The 18075-nt window shown below is 35.0% G+C and overlaps 1 protein-coding gene across 1 annotated transcript in view; it reads left to right on the top strand.

Annotated features, from left to right (window-relative positions):
- The window catches only part of TTN (titin), a 277620-nt gene that overhangs the window by 162377 nt on the left and 97168 nt on the right, over positions 1-18075 (top strand). Inside the window, exons 219-241 of the mRNA XM_063712900.1 lie at positions 183-257; positions 870-959; positions 1390-1452; positions 1712-1801; positions 4079-4129; positions 4677-5078; positions 5235-5513; positions 5761-6036; positions 6172-6311; positions 6631-6757; positions 6851-7114; positions 7396-7662; positions 7803-8066; positions 8153-8292; positions 8435-8561; positions 8687-8953; positions 9067-9333; positions 10176-10442; positions 10533-10672; positions 11108-11234; positions 12032-12174; positions 15770-15893; positions 16434-16700. Of these exons, the coding sequence (XP_063568970.1) occupies positions 183-257; positions 870-959; positions 1390-1452; positions 1712-1801; positions 4079-4129; positions 4677-5078; positions 5235-5513; positions 5761-6036; positions 6172-6311; positions 6631-6757; positions 6851-7114; positions 7396-7662; positions 7803-8066; positions 8153-8292; positions 8435-8561; positions 8687-8953; positions 9067-9333; positions 10176-10442; positions 10533-10672; positions 11108-11234; positions 12032-12174; positions 15770-15893; positions 16434-16700 (4257 nt within the window). The remainder of the gene's footprint in view (positions 1-182; positions 258-869; positions 960-1389; positions 1453-1711; positions 1802-4078; positions 4130-4676; positions 5079-5234; positions 5514-5760; positions 6037-6171; positions 6312-6630; positions 6758-6850; positions 7115-7395; positions 7663-7802; positions 8067-8152; positions 8293-8434; positions 8562-8686; positions 8954-9066; positions 9334-10175; positions 10443-10532; positions 10673-11107; positions 11235-12031; positions 12175-15769; positions 15894-16433; positions 16701-18075) is intronic.

The following is an 18075-nucleotide window of genomic DNA, read 5'->3' as shown; positions in this document are numbered from 1 at the left end:
TGATTTAAAAAAAAAAAAAACAAAAAAAAACCACTTTCAGTGTAAATGCTTACTTTCCAGAGTGCTAGGTAGCATGCTTTTTTTCATTTTCCTTGCTTTGTACATTATTTGCATTTGTCAAGCTTATTCAACATCTTCATTAGTTTGTCTTGGTTTACATATAAACCTTTTTGTCTTTAAAGTTCTAAGAAAAAGACCTGAAGAAGAAGAACCTAAAGTAGAACCTAAAAAACTAGAAAAAGTTAAAAAACCTGCAGGTAGGAATCTCAGTGACAATTTGTAAGATTATCTTTTAACAAAATGGACATTTAACAAAAGGTTTATCTTGTAAACATAAATGAAGTTAGATGTAAACATGGCTTCATATTTCATCTGTGATATAGTCTCTGTTTTCCATTGTCTGCTTTCTGTTTAAATATTTTTATAGTAATTCCCAAATCCATTCATGTATTTCCCTGCACTTCATTCTTATCATTACTTTGCAACTTAAGTTCTTCCAGTAGAAATGACTGAAATAATCAAGTGGCTATTCATGGGAGGGTGTCAGCAAAGGTTTCATAATATGGGGGCTTTTAAATGGGTTGGTTTTTATCATCAGCCTATTCTCAAAGGGTAAAATTATTGGGAACTATTATAGAAGTGATTTAGAAGGAGAGAGCTAAGGGGAGTGGAAGACAAGTGGATGGAATAAAAGGAAGAAAAATAAATGGAAGCAGAGTCAAGAAAATAAAATAGAAATTACTTGATAAACAATAAGGTTTTCTAAAAAGCCATCCATAGAGTTTTTGAAAAATAAATTGATATTTCAGATGAGTTGCTTCCTAAATATTCAAATATTAACCCTAAAAAATAATCTTATTATCTTAAAGTACCAGAACCACCACCTCCAAAACCTGTTGAAGAGGTTGAAGTACCTACTGTTACAAAAAGGGAAAGGAAGATTCCTGAACCAAAAAAAGGTACAAATCTACTGTCATTCTTAGCTGTTTCTAAAAATGCAAATATGTATCATTTAAAATATCGTTACACTGACATCAAGATTTGAACACATGACCTTAATCTGTTAATCACATATGGCTTAATTTCCTTTACCATCTCACTCTCCTATGCAATTGGCTAATGATTACTCAGTTGCTAAATAAGTTACCAGAAAAAAAATTGTATTTGTGGGCAATGAGATAAATAACAACATTAAAACCAAGAATATTGCCTCACTATATTTTCCAAATATTTTGTTTAAAATGAAAACTAATCAAATACTTGATTTGATAATTATATGTATATAAATTCTAATATCTTCCAAGATATGTGGGCTTAATTTTGGTTTTGACTTTGTGAAAAACTTCAAAAATCCTGTAATAATCTGCCCTCTACTCTAAATTATTTCAGTGCCTGAAATCAAGCCACCAATACCTCTCCCTGCACCTGAACCGAAACCAAAGCCTGAAGCAGGTAAGCAAGCTTATCCTCAATGTCAACAGCATATTCCTTCTTGATTCACACACATAACACGTACTTAATAAAAGATAGTAGGTGAAAGTCAGTATGTATCAAATGATTTCTAACATCTCAAAATGCTTAATATACTATTCTCTTAAAAACTAGTTATTCGAAGATTTCAAAATTATATCAGAAGAGGCAAATAAGCTACCAAATAAGCTTTTAGGAAGTGACAAATTGATACATTAATGCAATGGACATCTCTCTACAGAAGTGAAAACAATCAAACCACCTCCTGTGGAACCTGAACCAACCCCCATCGCTGCCCCAGTAACAGTGCCGGTGGTTGGAAAGAAAGCAGGTATTTATCCTGTAGCTTTCTTTTTGCTAGTTCGTTTTGGTGACTTAATAAAAGTATTCACACTTGATTAAAATTCAAGCCCTGTTTATGCTGCAACATAGGTATCATTTCAACTTCAGAGGTTTATGATAAGTTTCTACCTTTTCTTCATGTGATATCCTTTATCCACCTTGTCTCTTGCCCAGTGGGTGAATATTGTGCCTTAATTGGAATGTACGTTCCTGGGTTGCACCATTTCTTTCATATGCTTTGGAGATTAAGTAATGAATATGTTTGGGGCTGATAAAAACTAAGGAGACAGGCAGAGACCCTGTAAGGGTATACATATAAGAATCCCATGAAGCTTCAAATTTCCCTTATACCCTATTGGAACAATTTCTGTTTTTTAAAAAAGTCTGTATATTGGGATAATGTAAAAGTTCTAGAAATGGGTAGTGTTGATGGTTGTACAATATTGTGAATGTATTTCATGCAACTGAATTGAATACTTAAAAATGGCTAAAATGGTAAATTTTATGTTAGGTATATTTTACCACAATAAGAAAGAAAAAGAAAAAAGAGACTCCATATTTCAGTCTTTCAATCTGTATAAGGAATTAGATCAATAATAATTTTCTTAAATGTTCTAACTTAATGGTATAGGTATCTCAAGTCCAAACTTAAAGCACCTATTAATTGTATATGAACTATTTAGTACAGTTCATCATTTAAGTGATAATTTAAGATATAATTGATCAAAATTGATTTGATGTGTAATTGATAGTCATTGATAAACACACATCCTGACTATTTGCCCTTTGGCTCACTATCTGGGTGAGGAGATCACTCATATCCCAAACCTCAGCATCATGAAATATATCCACGTAACAAAACTGCACATGCATCCCATGAGTTTAAAATAAAAGTTGAAATTATTTTTTTAAAAAAGAAACAACAAAACCAAAAATAAAACAAAGTAAATTTAAAGCGGGGGTGGGGGTGGGGGGAAGAATGCATGTATTGATAATTTTCTAAGATGTGAAGAATCTAAGATATTCAATATAATGCCTTGACAATTTGTTCCTATGGAAAAATGATCATCTCCACTGATAAAGCACAAAGTAAAAAAGTCAGGGTGAATTTTTTTTAAAAAAGAGAACTATCTGTTACATTCCACAGTGAGATGTGCATAGGCCCTGGGAATAACATTTAGAAATGTCCATAATAGTTTGACAGAGAAATTTTTTAATTTAATTTTCTAAACCTAATAATAAAAATTGGCTTATATCTTTAATAAATCAATCAATAAAACTATTCGGAAAAATTATATTATTTTAGATTGTTAATTCAATAATTATATAGTCATTTTATATTTGTTTATATATTTTTATATAAATTATTTAGAAATTTTTTTATTTAAAATTCTCTCAAAATATTTGGAGTTTACCATGTTTAATGACATGAAAAAATACACTACATTCTTTTGACTGTAGTTTAATTTTTAATATTTATGTTATATTTTGTTGCTGATGTTTATGATTTGGGCATATTCTTTTAAACTTTTATAATGTCAACGTAGTACTTTTATTATTCAGAAAAAGGTGATGAACTGCTCTTGACTAATTAAGTATGTATAAAAATAAAGCTATTCTCAGTTATCCTGGGGGCTGAAGCTAGAGAACTCATTCCACAGTTTATACCATCCCTGTATTAATAATGGAATCAAACTAAATGTCAGAACTCTCTTGCTTCTGCCTTACTTCATTGTCTAAGGGAAATCTTCAAAGAAACTCATACATGTGTGGTACATGGACTCTTTTTCCTTGGTCTTCCCTGGATTTGTTTGTCTGCCCAATTTAGACATAAAAAGAAAGGCTTTTGGTAACTTCTCGGCCATTTCCCTTTTCCCTACACTGATTTCTTATTGACAAAACCTTATTTCCTTGGTTCACATAATCAGGACATACATAATAAACATAAAATATTTTGCATAGCTAGGCAGGAGCAAAACTTTTCCTCACAAGGCAACAGTAAGCCTTCCAAAAAATGGGAAGAGAATAAGGCACTTGCTGAAAGAAGTTGTTAATCGTAAATATGTTGGCAATTTAGCTTGAGCTCTCCAATCTCAGAATATGCCTTCCTGGAAATACGATTATCCATAGAAGTCATATAAATGAAACCAATTTCTCTTTATGCATTAATATTTATAATGGAGCATGACTCACCCTCCACGGTTTACTATTAAACATGAAATAAGTCCAAAAAGTGTTTAAATGCTGAGTTTTATTTTTATTTCAGAAGCCAAAGCACCTAAGGAAGAGGCTGCCAAGCCAAAAGGTCCTATCAAAGGTGAGATTCATTTTTCTAGTACTTGCACTGTAACCTTCCACTCTGAATTCCCAAAGTTCATATTCAAGGGAAAAAAAATGTCAAAATTCATAACAATTTTTATTTTTTCTAATTGATTCTACTAAAACTAGCATGTTTTCTGATATTTCAAATAATACACTTTTAGTATTATGCAAGGAGATATATATATATATCTCCAACTATATTTTAGCATAGCGAATCCTATAAGTTCTTAGCTTCATTTTTCATATGCATGGTATTTATACATGGCAGATAAAATAATTAGACATTAATCTGGCTATTTTATACTTCAGATTAAAACTTGAGAAAAGGAACATTTATTATTCATGGATTCCTTATACCATCTCATTTTCCTGTCTGAAACAAGACAGTATAAATTCAATTGGCCTTCAATTGCCTGGTCTTTAATTTTCTGTTCTTGTCTTCTAATTGCTTTATGGCTGGTTTTATCCAGCAGGCAGCCAAATACGAACTTTCTGACTCCTAAGGAGATGCCAAATCAACTTTTTATTTTACTTTGAATTAGGTGTAGCCAAAAAGACTCCTTCACCAATAGAAGCCGAAAGGAGAAAGTTAAGGCCAGGAAGTGGTGGAGAGAAACCTCCTGATGAAGCCCCGTTCACCTACCAGCTAAAGGCTGTGCCATTGAAGTTTGTGAAAGAAATCAAAGACATCGTCTTGACAGAATCAGAGTTCGTTGGCTCTTCAGCAATCTTTGAATGTTTGGTCTCCCCTTCCACTGCAATTACAACCTGGATGAAAGACGGTAGCAATATCCGTGAGAGTCCCAAGCACAGGTTTATTGCAGATGGTAAAGACAGAAAGCTGCACATCATTGATGTTCAACTTTCTGATGCTGGTGAATACACCTGTGTTTTACGTTTGGGAAACAAAGAAAAGACCTCAACGGCTAAACTTGTTGTAGAAGGTAATTTCTAGTCTTCTGAACATAATCTATATTAAACTTTAATGTAACAAACCTTAGTAGCAACTTGCATTGTAGTTTTACAAAACCTCTTATTTCCAAGTTTTATTTCATTGAAAATATTGTATTTATTGAAATATATACCGAAATTCTCCATAGAACTTCCTGTGCGTTTTGTAAAAACACTGGAAGAAGAAGTCACAGTGGTCAAAGGACAGCCATTGTACTTGAGCTGCGAGTTAAACAAAGAGCGTGACGTGGTCTGGAGGAAGGATGGCAAGATTGTGGTGGAGAAACCTGGCCGAATTGTGCCGGGCGTCATTGGCTTGATGCGGGCCCTGACCATCAACGATGCAGATGACACAGATGCTGGAACATACACAGTTACTGTGGAAAACGCCAACAACCTGGAGTGTTCATCTTGCGTAAAAGTAGTAGGTTAGTACTTTCCTGGGAGATTTCGTTCTTCTTATTATCACACTAAGAAAATGGAAGAAAGGACCTCGTTTCCCAGTATTATGATATCAGAAATCTTGTACCTAAGAGGGGAATAACAATATATCCTATAGTGGATTAATTATGCCCAATTTTGTGAAATTTTTCCTATTCCTGAAATTTACTAAGGAAGCTATGTATATTACTTGTTCAGATCTTAATCATTTTTTCTGATCTTATTTTCATATAGAAGTCATTAGAGATTGGCTGGTGAAACCTATACGAGACCAGCATGTGAAACCCAAGGGGACAGCTATTTTTGCCTGTGATATAGCAAAAGATACTCCAAACATTAAGTGGTTCAAAGGATATGATGAAATCCCTACGGAACCAAATGATAAGACTGAAATACTGAGAGATGGAAATCATCTATACCTCAAAATTAAGAATGCTATGCCAGAAGATGTTGATGAGTATGCAGTGGAAATTGAAGGAAAAAGATACCCTGCAAAGCTGACACTTGGAGGTATAAAATCTTACCTTTTATTCGAAATATAAGTTTTGTGTATGCATAAAGCCAAATAACACACCAAAACACATAAAAGCAAAGCATTGTTGGGTTGTCTAAAGCATTATGTCACTTCATCCCTGACCAATACAGAACGCGAAGTTGAACTGCTTAAACCAATAGAGGACGTTACCATTTATGAGAAAGAAAGTGCAAGCTTTGATGCAGAAATCTCAGAGGCAGACATTCCTGGACAATGGAAACTGAAAGGAGAACTTCTAAGGCCCTCACCTGTGAGTAATTTCACATTTTAAATTGTTAGTCATATAAAATAACCACATCCTATATTCAGGATCTATATCCTAGATTCAGGTTGCTTTAATAATAATGGAATTAATATTAATGGAGTCTTCCAAAGTCTCCAAGAAGGAAAGAAATTTTACGTATCATTTGGGGACAACTTGAACAATTGCGTAAAATGTTATGACAGAGAATTCTCTGCTTAGTTTTATTAGTAGTAATTTTTAAAACTCTATAGAAATCTGTATCTGAAACATTTCTCCTATAGGGATTTATCTCTTTCAAATGGTTACTAAAACTATTGTTTTTCAGACTTGTGAAATCAAAGCAGAAGGTGGAAAACGCTTCTTAACTTTGCACAAAGTCAAACTGGACCAAGCTGGTGAAGTTCTCTACCAGGCCCTTAATGCAATTACAACTGCCATTTTGACAGTAAAAGGTATGGGGCTTTTAGAATTCGGGGAGGGGGCTCAACTTCATTTCACATCCCTGTGCATTCTGAAAAGTCTCATTCTTAATGTCTGATTTTCAGAAATCGAACTTGACTTTGCTGTGCCCCTGAAGGATGTCACTGTTCCAGAAAGGCGACAGGCTCGATTCGAATGTGTCCTCACCCGAGAGGCAAATGTTATATGGTCCAAAGGACCTGATATAATCAAGTCATCTGACAAATTCGATATCATTGCTGATGGAAAGAAACATATTCTTGTTATTAATGATTCTCAATTTAATGATGAAGGGGTCTATACTGCTGAGGTGGAGGGCAAGAAGACCTCAGCTCGGTTATTTGTCACAGGTAAGCGAGCTAATGAGATCTGTGACATCCCATAAAGGCATGCAAATATATGACTTTAAAGATAGGACGCCAAGTTCTAAAAGCTGTGATAATGCATCACTAATTAACTTTCACAGTGTTACCAAAACAACCCCCTTAATTTTTTTTTAGTGGAGCTCTGTTTGGAAAGATGAATAAATAGGTGCCATGTGAAATGGGTCCCTTTTACTCAGGCAGATTAGAATGGAATCTTTCTGAGGGTGAATTGTGTTTCTGAGGCATTATCTATGCTTGCATTTCAGGAATAAGACTGAAATTCATGTCACCTCTTGAAGATCAAACAGTAAAAGAAGGTGAAACAGCAACTTTTGTATGTGAACTTTCTCATGAAAAAATGCATGTAGTCTGGTTCAAAAATGATGCCAAACTCCATACAAGCAGAACAGTACTCATCTCTTCTGAGGGCAAGACTCACAAATTGGAAATGAAAGAAGTGACACTGGATGATATATCTCAGATAAAAGCTCAAGTCAAGGAGCTGAGCTCCACAGCACAGCTGAAGGTCTTAGGTAAATGTAACCAACTATAACCAGATAGCCAGTTTCTGAATCATGAGAGTGGGGAGTAATAAAATATTTTGCAAACTTTTACTCTTTAATGAACTTTAATTTTCACATTCTTCTAATTTTATGCTAAATGTCTTTTACAGAGGCCGATCCCTACTTCACTGTGAAATTACATGACAAAACTGCAGTGGAGAAGGATGAGATTACTTTGAAGTGTGAAGTGAGCAAAGATGTACCAGTGAAATGGTTCAAAGATGGTGAAGAGATTGTCCCTTCACCCAAATATTCTATCAAGGCAGATGGCCTGCGCCGCATCTTAAAAATCAAAAAGGCAGACCTTAAAGATAAAGGCGAATATGTGTGTGACTGTGGCACAGACAAGACCAAGGCAAATGTTACTGTTGAGGGTGAGTTGCTCAACAATGTAAAATTTACCCTATCTGAATCTGCAGTTTATTAGTTCAGTCATGTTAAGAAAACTGTATCATTTCAGCTCGACTAATAAAAGTGGAAAAGCCTCTGTATGGAGTAGAGGTGTTTGTTGGTGAAACAGCCCGCTTTGAAATTGAACTTTCTGAACCTGATGTTCACGGCCAGTGGAAGCTGAAAGGACAGCCTTTGACAGCTTCCCCTGTAAGTCAAGATTAGCTAATTATATAGGAGAGGGGTTGCTTGGTTGTGTAGGGTGAAAAAAGGCATAAAATATCTTGATGATTTGTAGGAATAACTATATAAATGATGTTCTTTCTTTCCTTCTAACCCTCACTCCAAACAGGACTGTGAAATCATTCAGGATGGAAAGAAGCATATTCTGATCCTTCATAACTGTCAGCTGGGTATGACAGGAGAGGTTTCCTTCCAGGCTGCTAATGCCAAATCTGCAGCCAATCTGAAAGTGAAAGGTATGCTCTACTTGTCAGCCATGTTTTTGTATTTTCTCTGCAAGACTTCCTGATACACCCCTGCATTGATCAAGGGTCATCAATGGAAATGTATTCTGACTTCATCCACTGTCCACTTCTTTCAGAATTGCCTCTTATCTTCATCACACCTCTCAGTGATGTTAAAGTCTTTGAGAAAGATGAGGCTAAGTTTGAGTGTGAAGTATCCAGGGAGCCCAAAACATTCCGTTGGCTAAAAGGAACCCAGGAAATCACAGGTGATGACAGATTTGAGCTTATAAAGGATGGCACTAAGCATTCAATGGTGATCAAGTCAACTGCTTTTGAAGATGAAGCAAAATACATGTTTGAAGCTGAAGATAAGCACACAAGTGGCAAACTGATCATTGAAGGTAAATAGTTTTATCAAATAGTCCACCCCAAAATCATTTTTTTTTTGCCTTTAGTTTTATATTTCTTCTTTAATGTGCTTCAATTAATAAGTTCTTTCTTTTTTTCTTGATAGGAATCCGGCTCAAATTCCTCACCCCTCTCAAAGATGTAACTGCCAAAGAGAAGGAAAGTGCTATATTTACTGTGGAGTTATCTCATGATAACATCCGAGTTAAATGGTTCAAGAATGACCAGCGCCTACACACCACCAGGTCGGTCTCAATGCAAGACGAAGGGAAAACTCATTCAATCACATTCAAAGACCTGTCTATTGATGACACCTCCCAAATTAGAGTAGAAGCTATGGGGATGAGTTCAGAAGCTAAACTCACTGTGCTTGGTAAGTGCTTTTTAAATTTTAATTTTATTGCATTAAATTCAACAGAAATTGTGGAGTATCTATTCTATAAAATAGTCTTCTAAGTGTTACATTGCATGAAAGCAGCCCAACTGCTTAAGAAGCTATCACATATGTAATCAGTCTTATTTCTAAAACACTTTACCTTCATTACTATAAATTAATGAAGATTCTAGCTTACACCCACAAAATAGCCAGTTAAAAGCCAACTTAAAATTCTTCATTAATTATTGAGCCCTGTCATGTTTAAAATAGGAATATATAAATACTTTCTATCTCTTCATTTTATCAAAATTATTTCAGAGGAATGTTTTTCAAGTTTCCCATAAGAGAAGATATTACATAACTTACATTAATAAGCCTCGTTGTTTTTCTTGGCCACCTAATATCAACAAGATTAAACATGAAGGCTAACATATATAGACACGATTAAAGGCAAACTATTAATTGATTAAGAAAAACTAACAATGTGAACCTGAAAGCTTAAAAGTAAACTAGACATAATAGAGTTGCTAAGAAATTAGAAATTTATCCAAATAATGGAGGAACACAAAATTGTATTTGAAGCTAAATTTCACAGTCTTTTTAGCTACTGTTAATAAAATGTTTCAAAATTCAATATGAATGGATTAGATCTTGATAAATCCCATGCACTGATTCCCTTTCTAATATTTACAGAACTTTTGAACATAAACAGGTTAAATGATTGAACACTTGACACAATTTTAAAATAGAACTCTGTGAGTTGTATCTTAAACTTTCCAAGAGATTGTCATTTCCCTAAGGTGATTAATAAAACTTTTTCACTTATACTTTACTTGCAGAGGGAGACCCATATTTTACAGGAAAACTTCAAGATTATACTGGTGTAGAGAAAGATGAAGTTATTCTACAGTGTGAAATTAGCAAAGCAGATGCACCAGTGAAATGGTTTAAGGATGGGAAGGAAATAAAGCCATCCAAAAATGCTGTTATTAAGGCAGATGGCAAGAAACGCATGCTAATCCTAAAGAAAGCCTTGAAATCAGATATTGGACAGTATACCTGTGACTGTGGGACAGATAAGACCTCAGGAAAACTTGACATTGAGGGTAAGGAAATTTCCATGAGTTTCACTCTTGAAGCATTGGGGTTATTTGTGCCAGAGGCTAATGACCCATGCTGGCTCTTCACTTTTCTAGATCGGGAAATTAAACTGGTGCGACCCCTGCACAGTGTGGAGGTGATGGAGACTGAGACGGCACGCTTTGAAACCGAAATCTCTGAAGATGATATCCACGCCAACTGGAAACTCAAGGGAGAGGCCCTACTCCAAACACCTGTAAGGCTATTTCTGAACTGGTCAACACCTAAAGGAGCTGTGTAAATTAGAAAAGAACAGGTGAAAGTCAGAGTGGATGCAGGACATTTAAAACATGATAGCAGTTTCTCTATCAGACCCTAAGCCAAAGAGAGATGTCAGGGTCTATGAATGGGCTCAGACTGGCACATTTGCATTACTTTTGATCCAGCAGAGTGGGTATAAGGTTGTAGATAATCTGTGATGCTGCTAGTTGGCTCAGAATTATACAGCTAAAATAAATGTGGCTTTCCTCTTAGTACTTGTAAGCTTTACTTCCTAAAAAAGAGCTCAAAGTTATATAAAGTTTCACCACCATTTATTTGTTGCATTCCTTTAATTAAGATATTCTATACTTAGAACAAAATTTCAAAGAAAATGATTTTCTATGAAAGTTTTTCTGTTTCGTTGGTACAGGATTGTGAAATTAAGGAAGAAGGCAAAATACACTCCCTTGTTTTGCACAACTGTCGCCTGGACCAGACTGGTGGGGTGGATTTCCAAGCTGCCAATGTTAAATCTAGTGCCCACCTCCGAGTTAAGCGTAAGTATTGTATGTTTTTGAGGAAAATTAAATAAACACTTTTTCAGAACATGAATGTAAGTGAAATTAATTGGACTTATTTTATTAGTTAGAAAATATTATTAAAACACAAAAACTGGCTCTCTTGTATTTGCCACTTTGACATTCCAATACGGAAGTGGTTCAAATCGTAAAGTTTTGGAAATTTTGTTGACCTTGCCATTTGAACAAAAGAAAATTTAACAAATCAGATTTTCCTGCTCTGTAGTCCTCTCATTGAAAGTAGATACACATACAATGAGAATCTAACTCAGAACCCTTAAAGACCACTTCCCTCAAGTGGCTGTGCAACTAGAGCACCAGAAAGACAAACTTTGCAGTGTGGGCATTTCAGATTCAAGAAAGAAGGTGGGGAGCATTAGGCTAACGTTTCTGGAAGGTGCAAAGTGTTTGATGGATAGGGACAGCCTCTGATTGAGGGTCCCTTGTCCTCTCCCAATCAGAGTCTTAGTTATTTTGGAAGTCACATACCTTATGTAGCAAGAAGAACTTGACGCCTGGCAGAGAGACAGATGCAGCACAGATTTCTCGCTGACCTTGTACATCAGAACGAAAGGGCCCCTACATATACTCATTCTCCGGCTACCAGCTCTCCCCTTCTCAGCACCATGGGGCCACGTTCACATGGGAGTTAAAATAGTGGCCAGTCCTGTGGCTTCTTGAAGAAAGCAACCATGAAGATTCATATCTAAGTCTCTATTTATTCTTTTGGGATTATAAAATGAGTAACACAAAGCTGTTTCTTCCCTCTCGAAAAGCACGAGTAATTGGTCTTCTGAGGCCTTTAAAGGATGTCACCGTGACTGCAGGGGAAACAGCCACCTTCGACTGCGAGCTCTCCTACGAAGATATCCCGGTGGAATGGTATCTCAAAGGGAAGAAACTAGAGCCCAGCGATAAGGTAAAAAGCAGGCATGCCTTGTCTTTCCCGTTCTTTTTCTGGAGTTCTTCCACCTTCACTTGTATGTTCCTTATTCTTTGCTCTTTCTAATGTCTCTTCCTCTGTCTTTGCCTTTCTCTTTCCGCCTTTAGCCTGATTTCTGCTGAAACTGTAAAGCCAATTGTTCCATTTTTTATTAGGTTTAACCTGATGATATTTTTTATTGAAATCGAAATAAATTTAAAGTATGATCATGTTTTAGTTTTTTGAAGAAAAGGCAAGACTCATTGACTATCAATGATAGTTTGTTTGATTAACCAGAAGACAGGAAGGATCAAAAAGGCTTTCTGACTACACGCTCTGCAACCATGGTGCACATTAAGTTTTAAGACTAACGCTCTCCATCCTATTTAGTGTTCTGCATATAAGGGGATTAAGAGGAGAAGATTGAAATTCCATTTCGGGCAGTTGATCAAGTAGTTGAGATAACTTCTGGGCAGATTTGTTCTTCAAGCATTTCTCCAAAGCTATTTTTAACCTTCAAGTGCTTTGGGCTGTGCGATATCTGGAATGCAAGTGGACTATTTAAAGTGCAACTGATGGTACTGACAAGAAAGAAGGGCTCTGTGGTTATCCACATATGTGGATGAAATTTTTTTTTTAAGCTTTGGTAAATAACTAGCTCCTGCTGTTAGCTTTTACTAACATTCTTTATGCCCAAGATTTTACCCATAAGTAAAAACTAAGGGATTATTCAGATAGGCCCACAATACAATTTGCCGAAATTGATCTATATGTTTTGTCCCCAGAAACAACATATGTCTTTAAATTATCTTGACAATCCATCATTAATTTTGAATTCTTAAAATAAAATATATGGAATATGTCCAGCCTGGGTTGGAAATAAAGCACAGGACAGTACATTGTTCTGTGACATTTTCCCCCAATATTTCAGAAATGATATTAAATGTGCTATAAAGATCTCAACGAAAATCAAACTTTGAAGACTTAAAGGAATATAATTAAAAAGTGATTCAGTTTAACAAAAAGCCACAAAGTTGACTGAAGTATCTGAAAGCAATGCCTTCAAGTAACTGCTTTGAAACAAACAAACAAACAACAACAAAAAACTAGTATTCCACTAAAGTGATTACAGGGTAATTCACCAACAGTCATCTGATAGGTAACGCCTGCCTGTTATACAGATAATAAGATCTTCTTGGTCTCCTTTTCCACTGACCAGAAAAAGCAGCAGTACATTCCATTTGTAGCATGAGAATTAAGTTACATATCAGAAAACCTTCCTTACAATGAGGTCTTCTAAATATTGAACTGAGGGAGGCACCTCTACCTTCAAGCTTATTGTTTGAAAAAATATATTTTTCCTATCATGCTTGATTTAATTAACTTCATGTTTAAAGGCAGAGAATTGGTTGATTTTTCAAGATTCTTTCTAGATCTGCAAATTCATGATTTATATATAGGAACACTGCTTAAAGACAAATGATATTATTTTTTCATTACCAAATATCTTTTTGTCATATTAAGAGCTTCTTATTAAAAGATCAGTCTCAGTTCTAATACAAAAACTGTACTATTGTAATTCAAATGTAGACTCCTAAAAATCTTATTCACATTTTATTTTTAAAAAATTCTTACTGTAACTAAATTTTTTGTAGGGTTAGAAAGGATCAGTTTACTATAATTCTATAGGGCCCCTTTACATCTCTTTTGGCATAGGAATTTTAATCCTTTACTCTAGGCACCCAAAATACCTTAGCCTTTTGTGAACTTGCTCTTGCATTACTTAAATGTCTCTTTTCAAAAAGAACTTAAATATAAACTTTGAAGTAATAAAATCATTTTATTACATTTGGCAGATTTTGTTTAAATGAAGTCTGTCAGAACAAACTTGCTCTTGTCAGTGTAATTCCGAACTTTAATACTCATTTTTTGTAAAAATTTTCGCCTTCAAAACTACAATACCAAACAAGTAAAAGCAAGCTATAGGAATAGGAAATATGAAGAGAAACTTGTAGACATGAGTTGTTTGCATTTTTTCTTCGTTGTTGTAGTTGTTTTTGGCTGTCAGTTTAAGAAGGGACTGCCAAGTTCCAAATGGCATTTGATAATTTTAAAGTTAAATTTTAAATTTGATAAAATTAAAGTTTAAATATAAAACTTTAATAGTTTTGTCACGGTCATAAGCCTACCATATTATAGTAATATGCTTCCATTATAAATAAATTTTTTTAAAATCTCTAACATTATTCTTACAATCTACTGCAAAATCTTCAACATTCATTTTATTGGTTTATTTTTATAAGGTACCTACCAGTTTTCCTTTTTTTTCTTTTAACATAGTGGAGGTGGATTGTATACAAGCTGTTTATTGAGACATACTGCATTCTGAGCAGTGTCCTAGAGTAGCTACAGAGGAACTCAGATGATAAAGCAACATAATATTAATAGATAAAATATATCTGTGGGTGGGTTAGAAACTGAGACACCTTTTCAAATAGCCAAAAGTTGCATGCCAAAATTTATATTGAAATGTTATCAAAAACCAAATTTTCCCCATTTCAGCACCATGCCCTTGGATAAGTAGCTCTGTTCCAAGGGCATATTTAACTACCCCCTCCTAGCTGTTATTTTTCCTTATTATGTTTTTTGGCCACTCTCAATTATTAAGATAATTATGTGACTAACCATGCCCAGTTCTTAATTAAAGAAAACACTTTTAGATGAAGCCTTATTTCTGATTCTTTTCTTTACACTAGCATAATAAATAGTTCCACTGGTGAAAACCTTTACATTATTTTTAACTCTAAGTAAACTCTTAAGCAGTGCAAAATCAGTCTGGATGACAGGGCACAGCTTCTTAGGAATTTTATATAATAGAACTGGAAGAACCCCCAAGTCTCTTATCTTTGCTGTCAGAATGACCCTATCTGTCGCACCACTGACATCTGATTTTCCCATTCCTGATGCTTAGACACATGAAAAGGGAAGAAGAGTCCAACCTTCATTTGCAGTTTTGAACAAAATTAATAGGTTGTACAAATTATTTTAATCACAGGTTTAATTGGTTTGCAAAATAAGTTTAACTGCTGAAATAAATGGGAAGAAGAGTTATAGCTTGTTGTTGCATGGCAAACACCTTACATACAGAACATAAGGTTTACTTTTAGCTTGCCATAGCTGATATTTTCTTTCATCCTTTCATGATTTCGCTTTTCTAAGTTCTTCCTTTATATACATATAAGCCCAGGAGCAGAATGGGGGCACACATATATATACATATATACGTATATACTATATGTACTATATATCTAAGCATATGCAAAAAAGACCACAAATGTAAACAGAAATTGGCCTGGGCAATTTCAATGTGAAAGGCCACCTAGTAATTATATAAAGGTAACTATGAAACCCTAAAATTTTCTTGAAAGATCCCAAACTATTGGTTGAAATGATTTTTGAATGCATATGTGCTAAATAGATGATTATAAAACAACTTGGAAAGCTCTATTTCCATTTATTTTTATCTAAATGAATTAAATGCACCCATATACTAGATTGCTGTTTCATATATTCTTTTTTTAAAAACAACTAGGTGGTCCCACGTTCAGAAGGAAAAGTTCACACACTTACTCTGAGGGATGTAAAGTTAGAAGATGCTGGGGAAGTCCAACTAACAGCAAAAGATTTCAAAACTCACGCCAACCTCTTTGTGAAAGGTAATTACAAGGCTTATTTTAAAAACATGTATAAGGCAGAGGCTCATAAATAATGCCAACTCTCAATTATCTTTATATGATGAGTACTATAGATTTTTAAAATCAACCAAATAATCAAAAGTCTAATTTTACTTTTTAGCATAACAAATACTTCACAGACTATATTTTTAAAGAGTCAAAATTGACTAGCATAGGTTTTACTTCCTCCTTCCATCTCTATTGTTTTTATTGCACATCCTAGATTTTCAAAAGCCAGCTGGAGGAAGAATTATTATCAAGCTAGGTATCCATCACTTTATTAACCAAGAGTTGGCTGTTATTTCCTTAATGTTTCCTAGTTTTAAAAAATGATTTTCCTCTTGTCTGTACAAATAATGATAAAATATCATTATTAGAGGAAAACGTCTGAGTGTAATCAAAACTTGAAAATAAAACTTAGGACAGAACAAAGCCCTGGAGATGGCATGGGAAAGTTGAGAAGGTACCAAAACTCTTGGAGAAGGAAAGGAGTACCTTGGCTAATGAGTATGATTCTTTCAGAACCCCCAGTTGAATTCACTAAGCCTCTTGAGGACCAGACGGTCGAAGAGGGAGCCACTGCAGTGCTGGAGTGTGAAGTCTCCAGAGAAAATGCTAAGGTGAAATGGTTCAAAAATGGGACAGAAATCCTCAAAAGCAAGAAGTATGAAATTGTTGCTGATGGCAGGGTCAGAAAACTTATTATACACGACTGTACCCCAGAGGATATTAAAACATACACTTGTGATGCTAAGGATTTTAAGACTTCCTGTAACCTGAATGTCGTGCGTAAGTATTCTTCTTACAAAGGACTTTTCATTTGCAATTCTTTGATAACAACAACAACAAAACAACACAACACTTTTTGCATGCCCTTCTTGGCCTAACTGCATTTCTTGGCAACTTCTAGTATTCACACTGACCTAACCTGATCCTTTATGTGCTTAAAGAAAAAAAGAAAAGTCTTATTCTATGTCTGGTCTGATTAATGATGGAGCAATCACTTTTTCCTATGCTTCTTTTCTCTCACTGAGTAGTAAGTAGATGTGCTCTTTGTGTACATGGGGTCAGCCTACTGTATGGATATCCTGATATGAATGAGGGGAAACTGAATTTTAAAGATAAGTAGGGAGTCCTAATTTTAAAAACAAAGTAAAAGTGATTTCCATGTGGAAGGAAAATGAATTTTCAGGTGTGGGGAACAACCAGAAAATGAGCATGAAATTTCAGTCTGAATAGGAGCATACTAGAGATCTGCTGTAATATGACAAAGCACATTCCATGATTCAATCTCTGAGAATAAGAATGGATAAGAAGATGGAGTGAGGCCCTGGATCTTTTGAGTCCTGGACTCTTTGAATGAAGAGAACTCTAATGGTTTTTAACATTACTTCTTCCTCTGGTGAAAAATGTATGTCTTTTTTCAAAATGCCACATGCTAGCTTATTTGTTTCATTCATTCCTTTGTCCAGTGATGACATTTTTCTGCATATTTTTGTGCAATATTTTGTTTGGTTTGGTTGCTTCCCATCTGTCAACAGCTACAACCTAGTGACTCTGTGCTTCATGCATCTTGTACCATGTTTTTCTTACCACTTTGTGGTTGCTCTGCTCAAGCTTATGTCAAAGTAGTTTCTTGGGTCTCCTTCTTTGCCTTGACATCTACCTTCATTCCAAGAAGGCTCAGCTGCAAGGAGCATATCTTCAAACCTATTAGCATTTGTCTCAGAATCTTATTGCTCAAGAATGGTCATCTTGGGACGGACTCACAAGGAGCTCTGAAAGAAGGAAGGGCAAGGGGGCAGCTCCCTACTCCTATACACCAGCTGAATTAATTCTAGAGATGAATGAAATAACAGATGTAAAATCCTAATCACCCTCCCATACAAAACACATTGCTTTATTGCACTAATAGGTGTTATGCCTGACTTATATGTGACGTCTTCAAAGCTGATTTTTTTAAAAAGCTGAATATATGTTTCAATTACAGCCTCATGCCTCTTAGCCATACACAAGGCTGGCCATAGTGCTTCACGTGTTTTATCTTTGAATTCTGCTAATTTCTCAAAGATTGTGCTGAGTGCCTTAAATAAGACAATGTTTCTTTGCCACTGGTGTCTGAAGTTTCCTTTGACATTATCTTTCAAGTCTGGTGCAGTACAAA

Source organism: Pongo abelii, chromosome 11 (genome assembly GCF_028885655.2).
Source record: "Pongo abelii isolate AG06213 chromosome 11, NHGRI_mPonAbe1-v2.0_pri, whole genome shotgun sequence".
In the NCBI taxonomy this organism is placed as follows: Eukaryota; Metazoa; Chordata; class Mammalia; order Primates; family Hominidae; genus Pongo; species Pongo abelii.
This window is presented reverse-complemented; position numbering and strand designations above follow the sequence as displayed.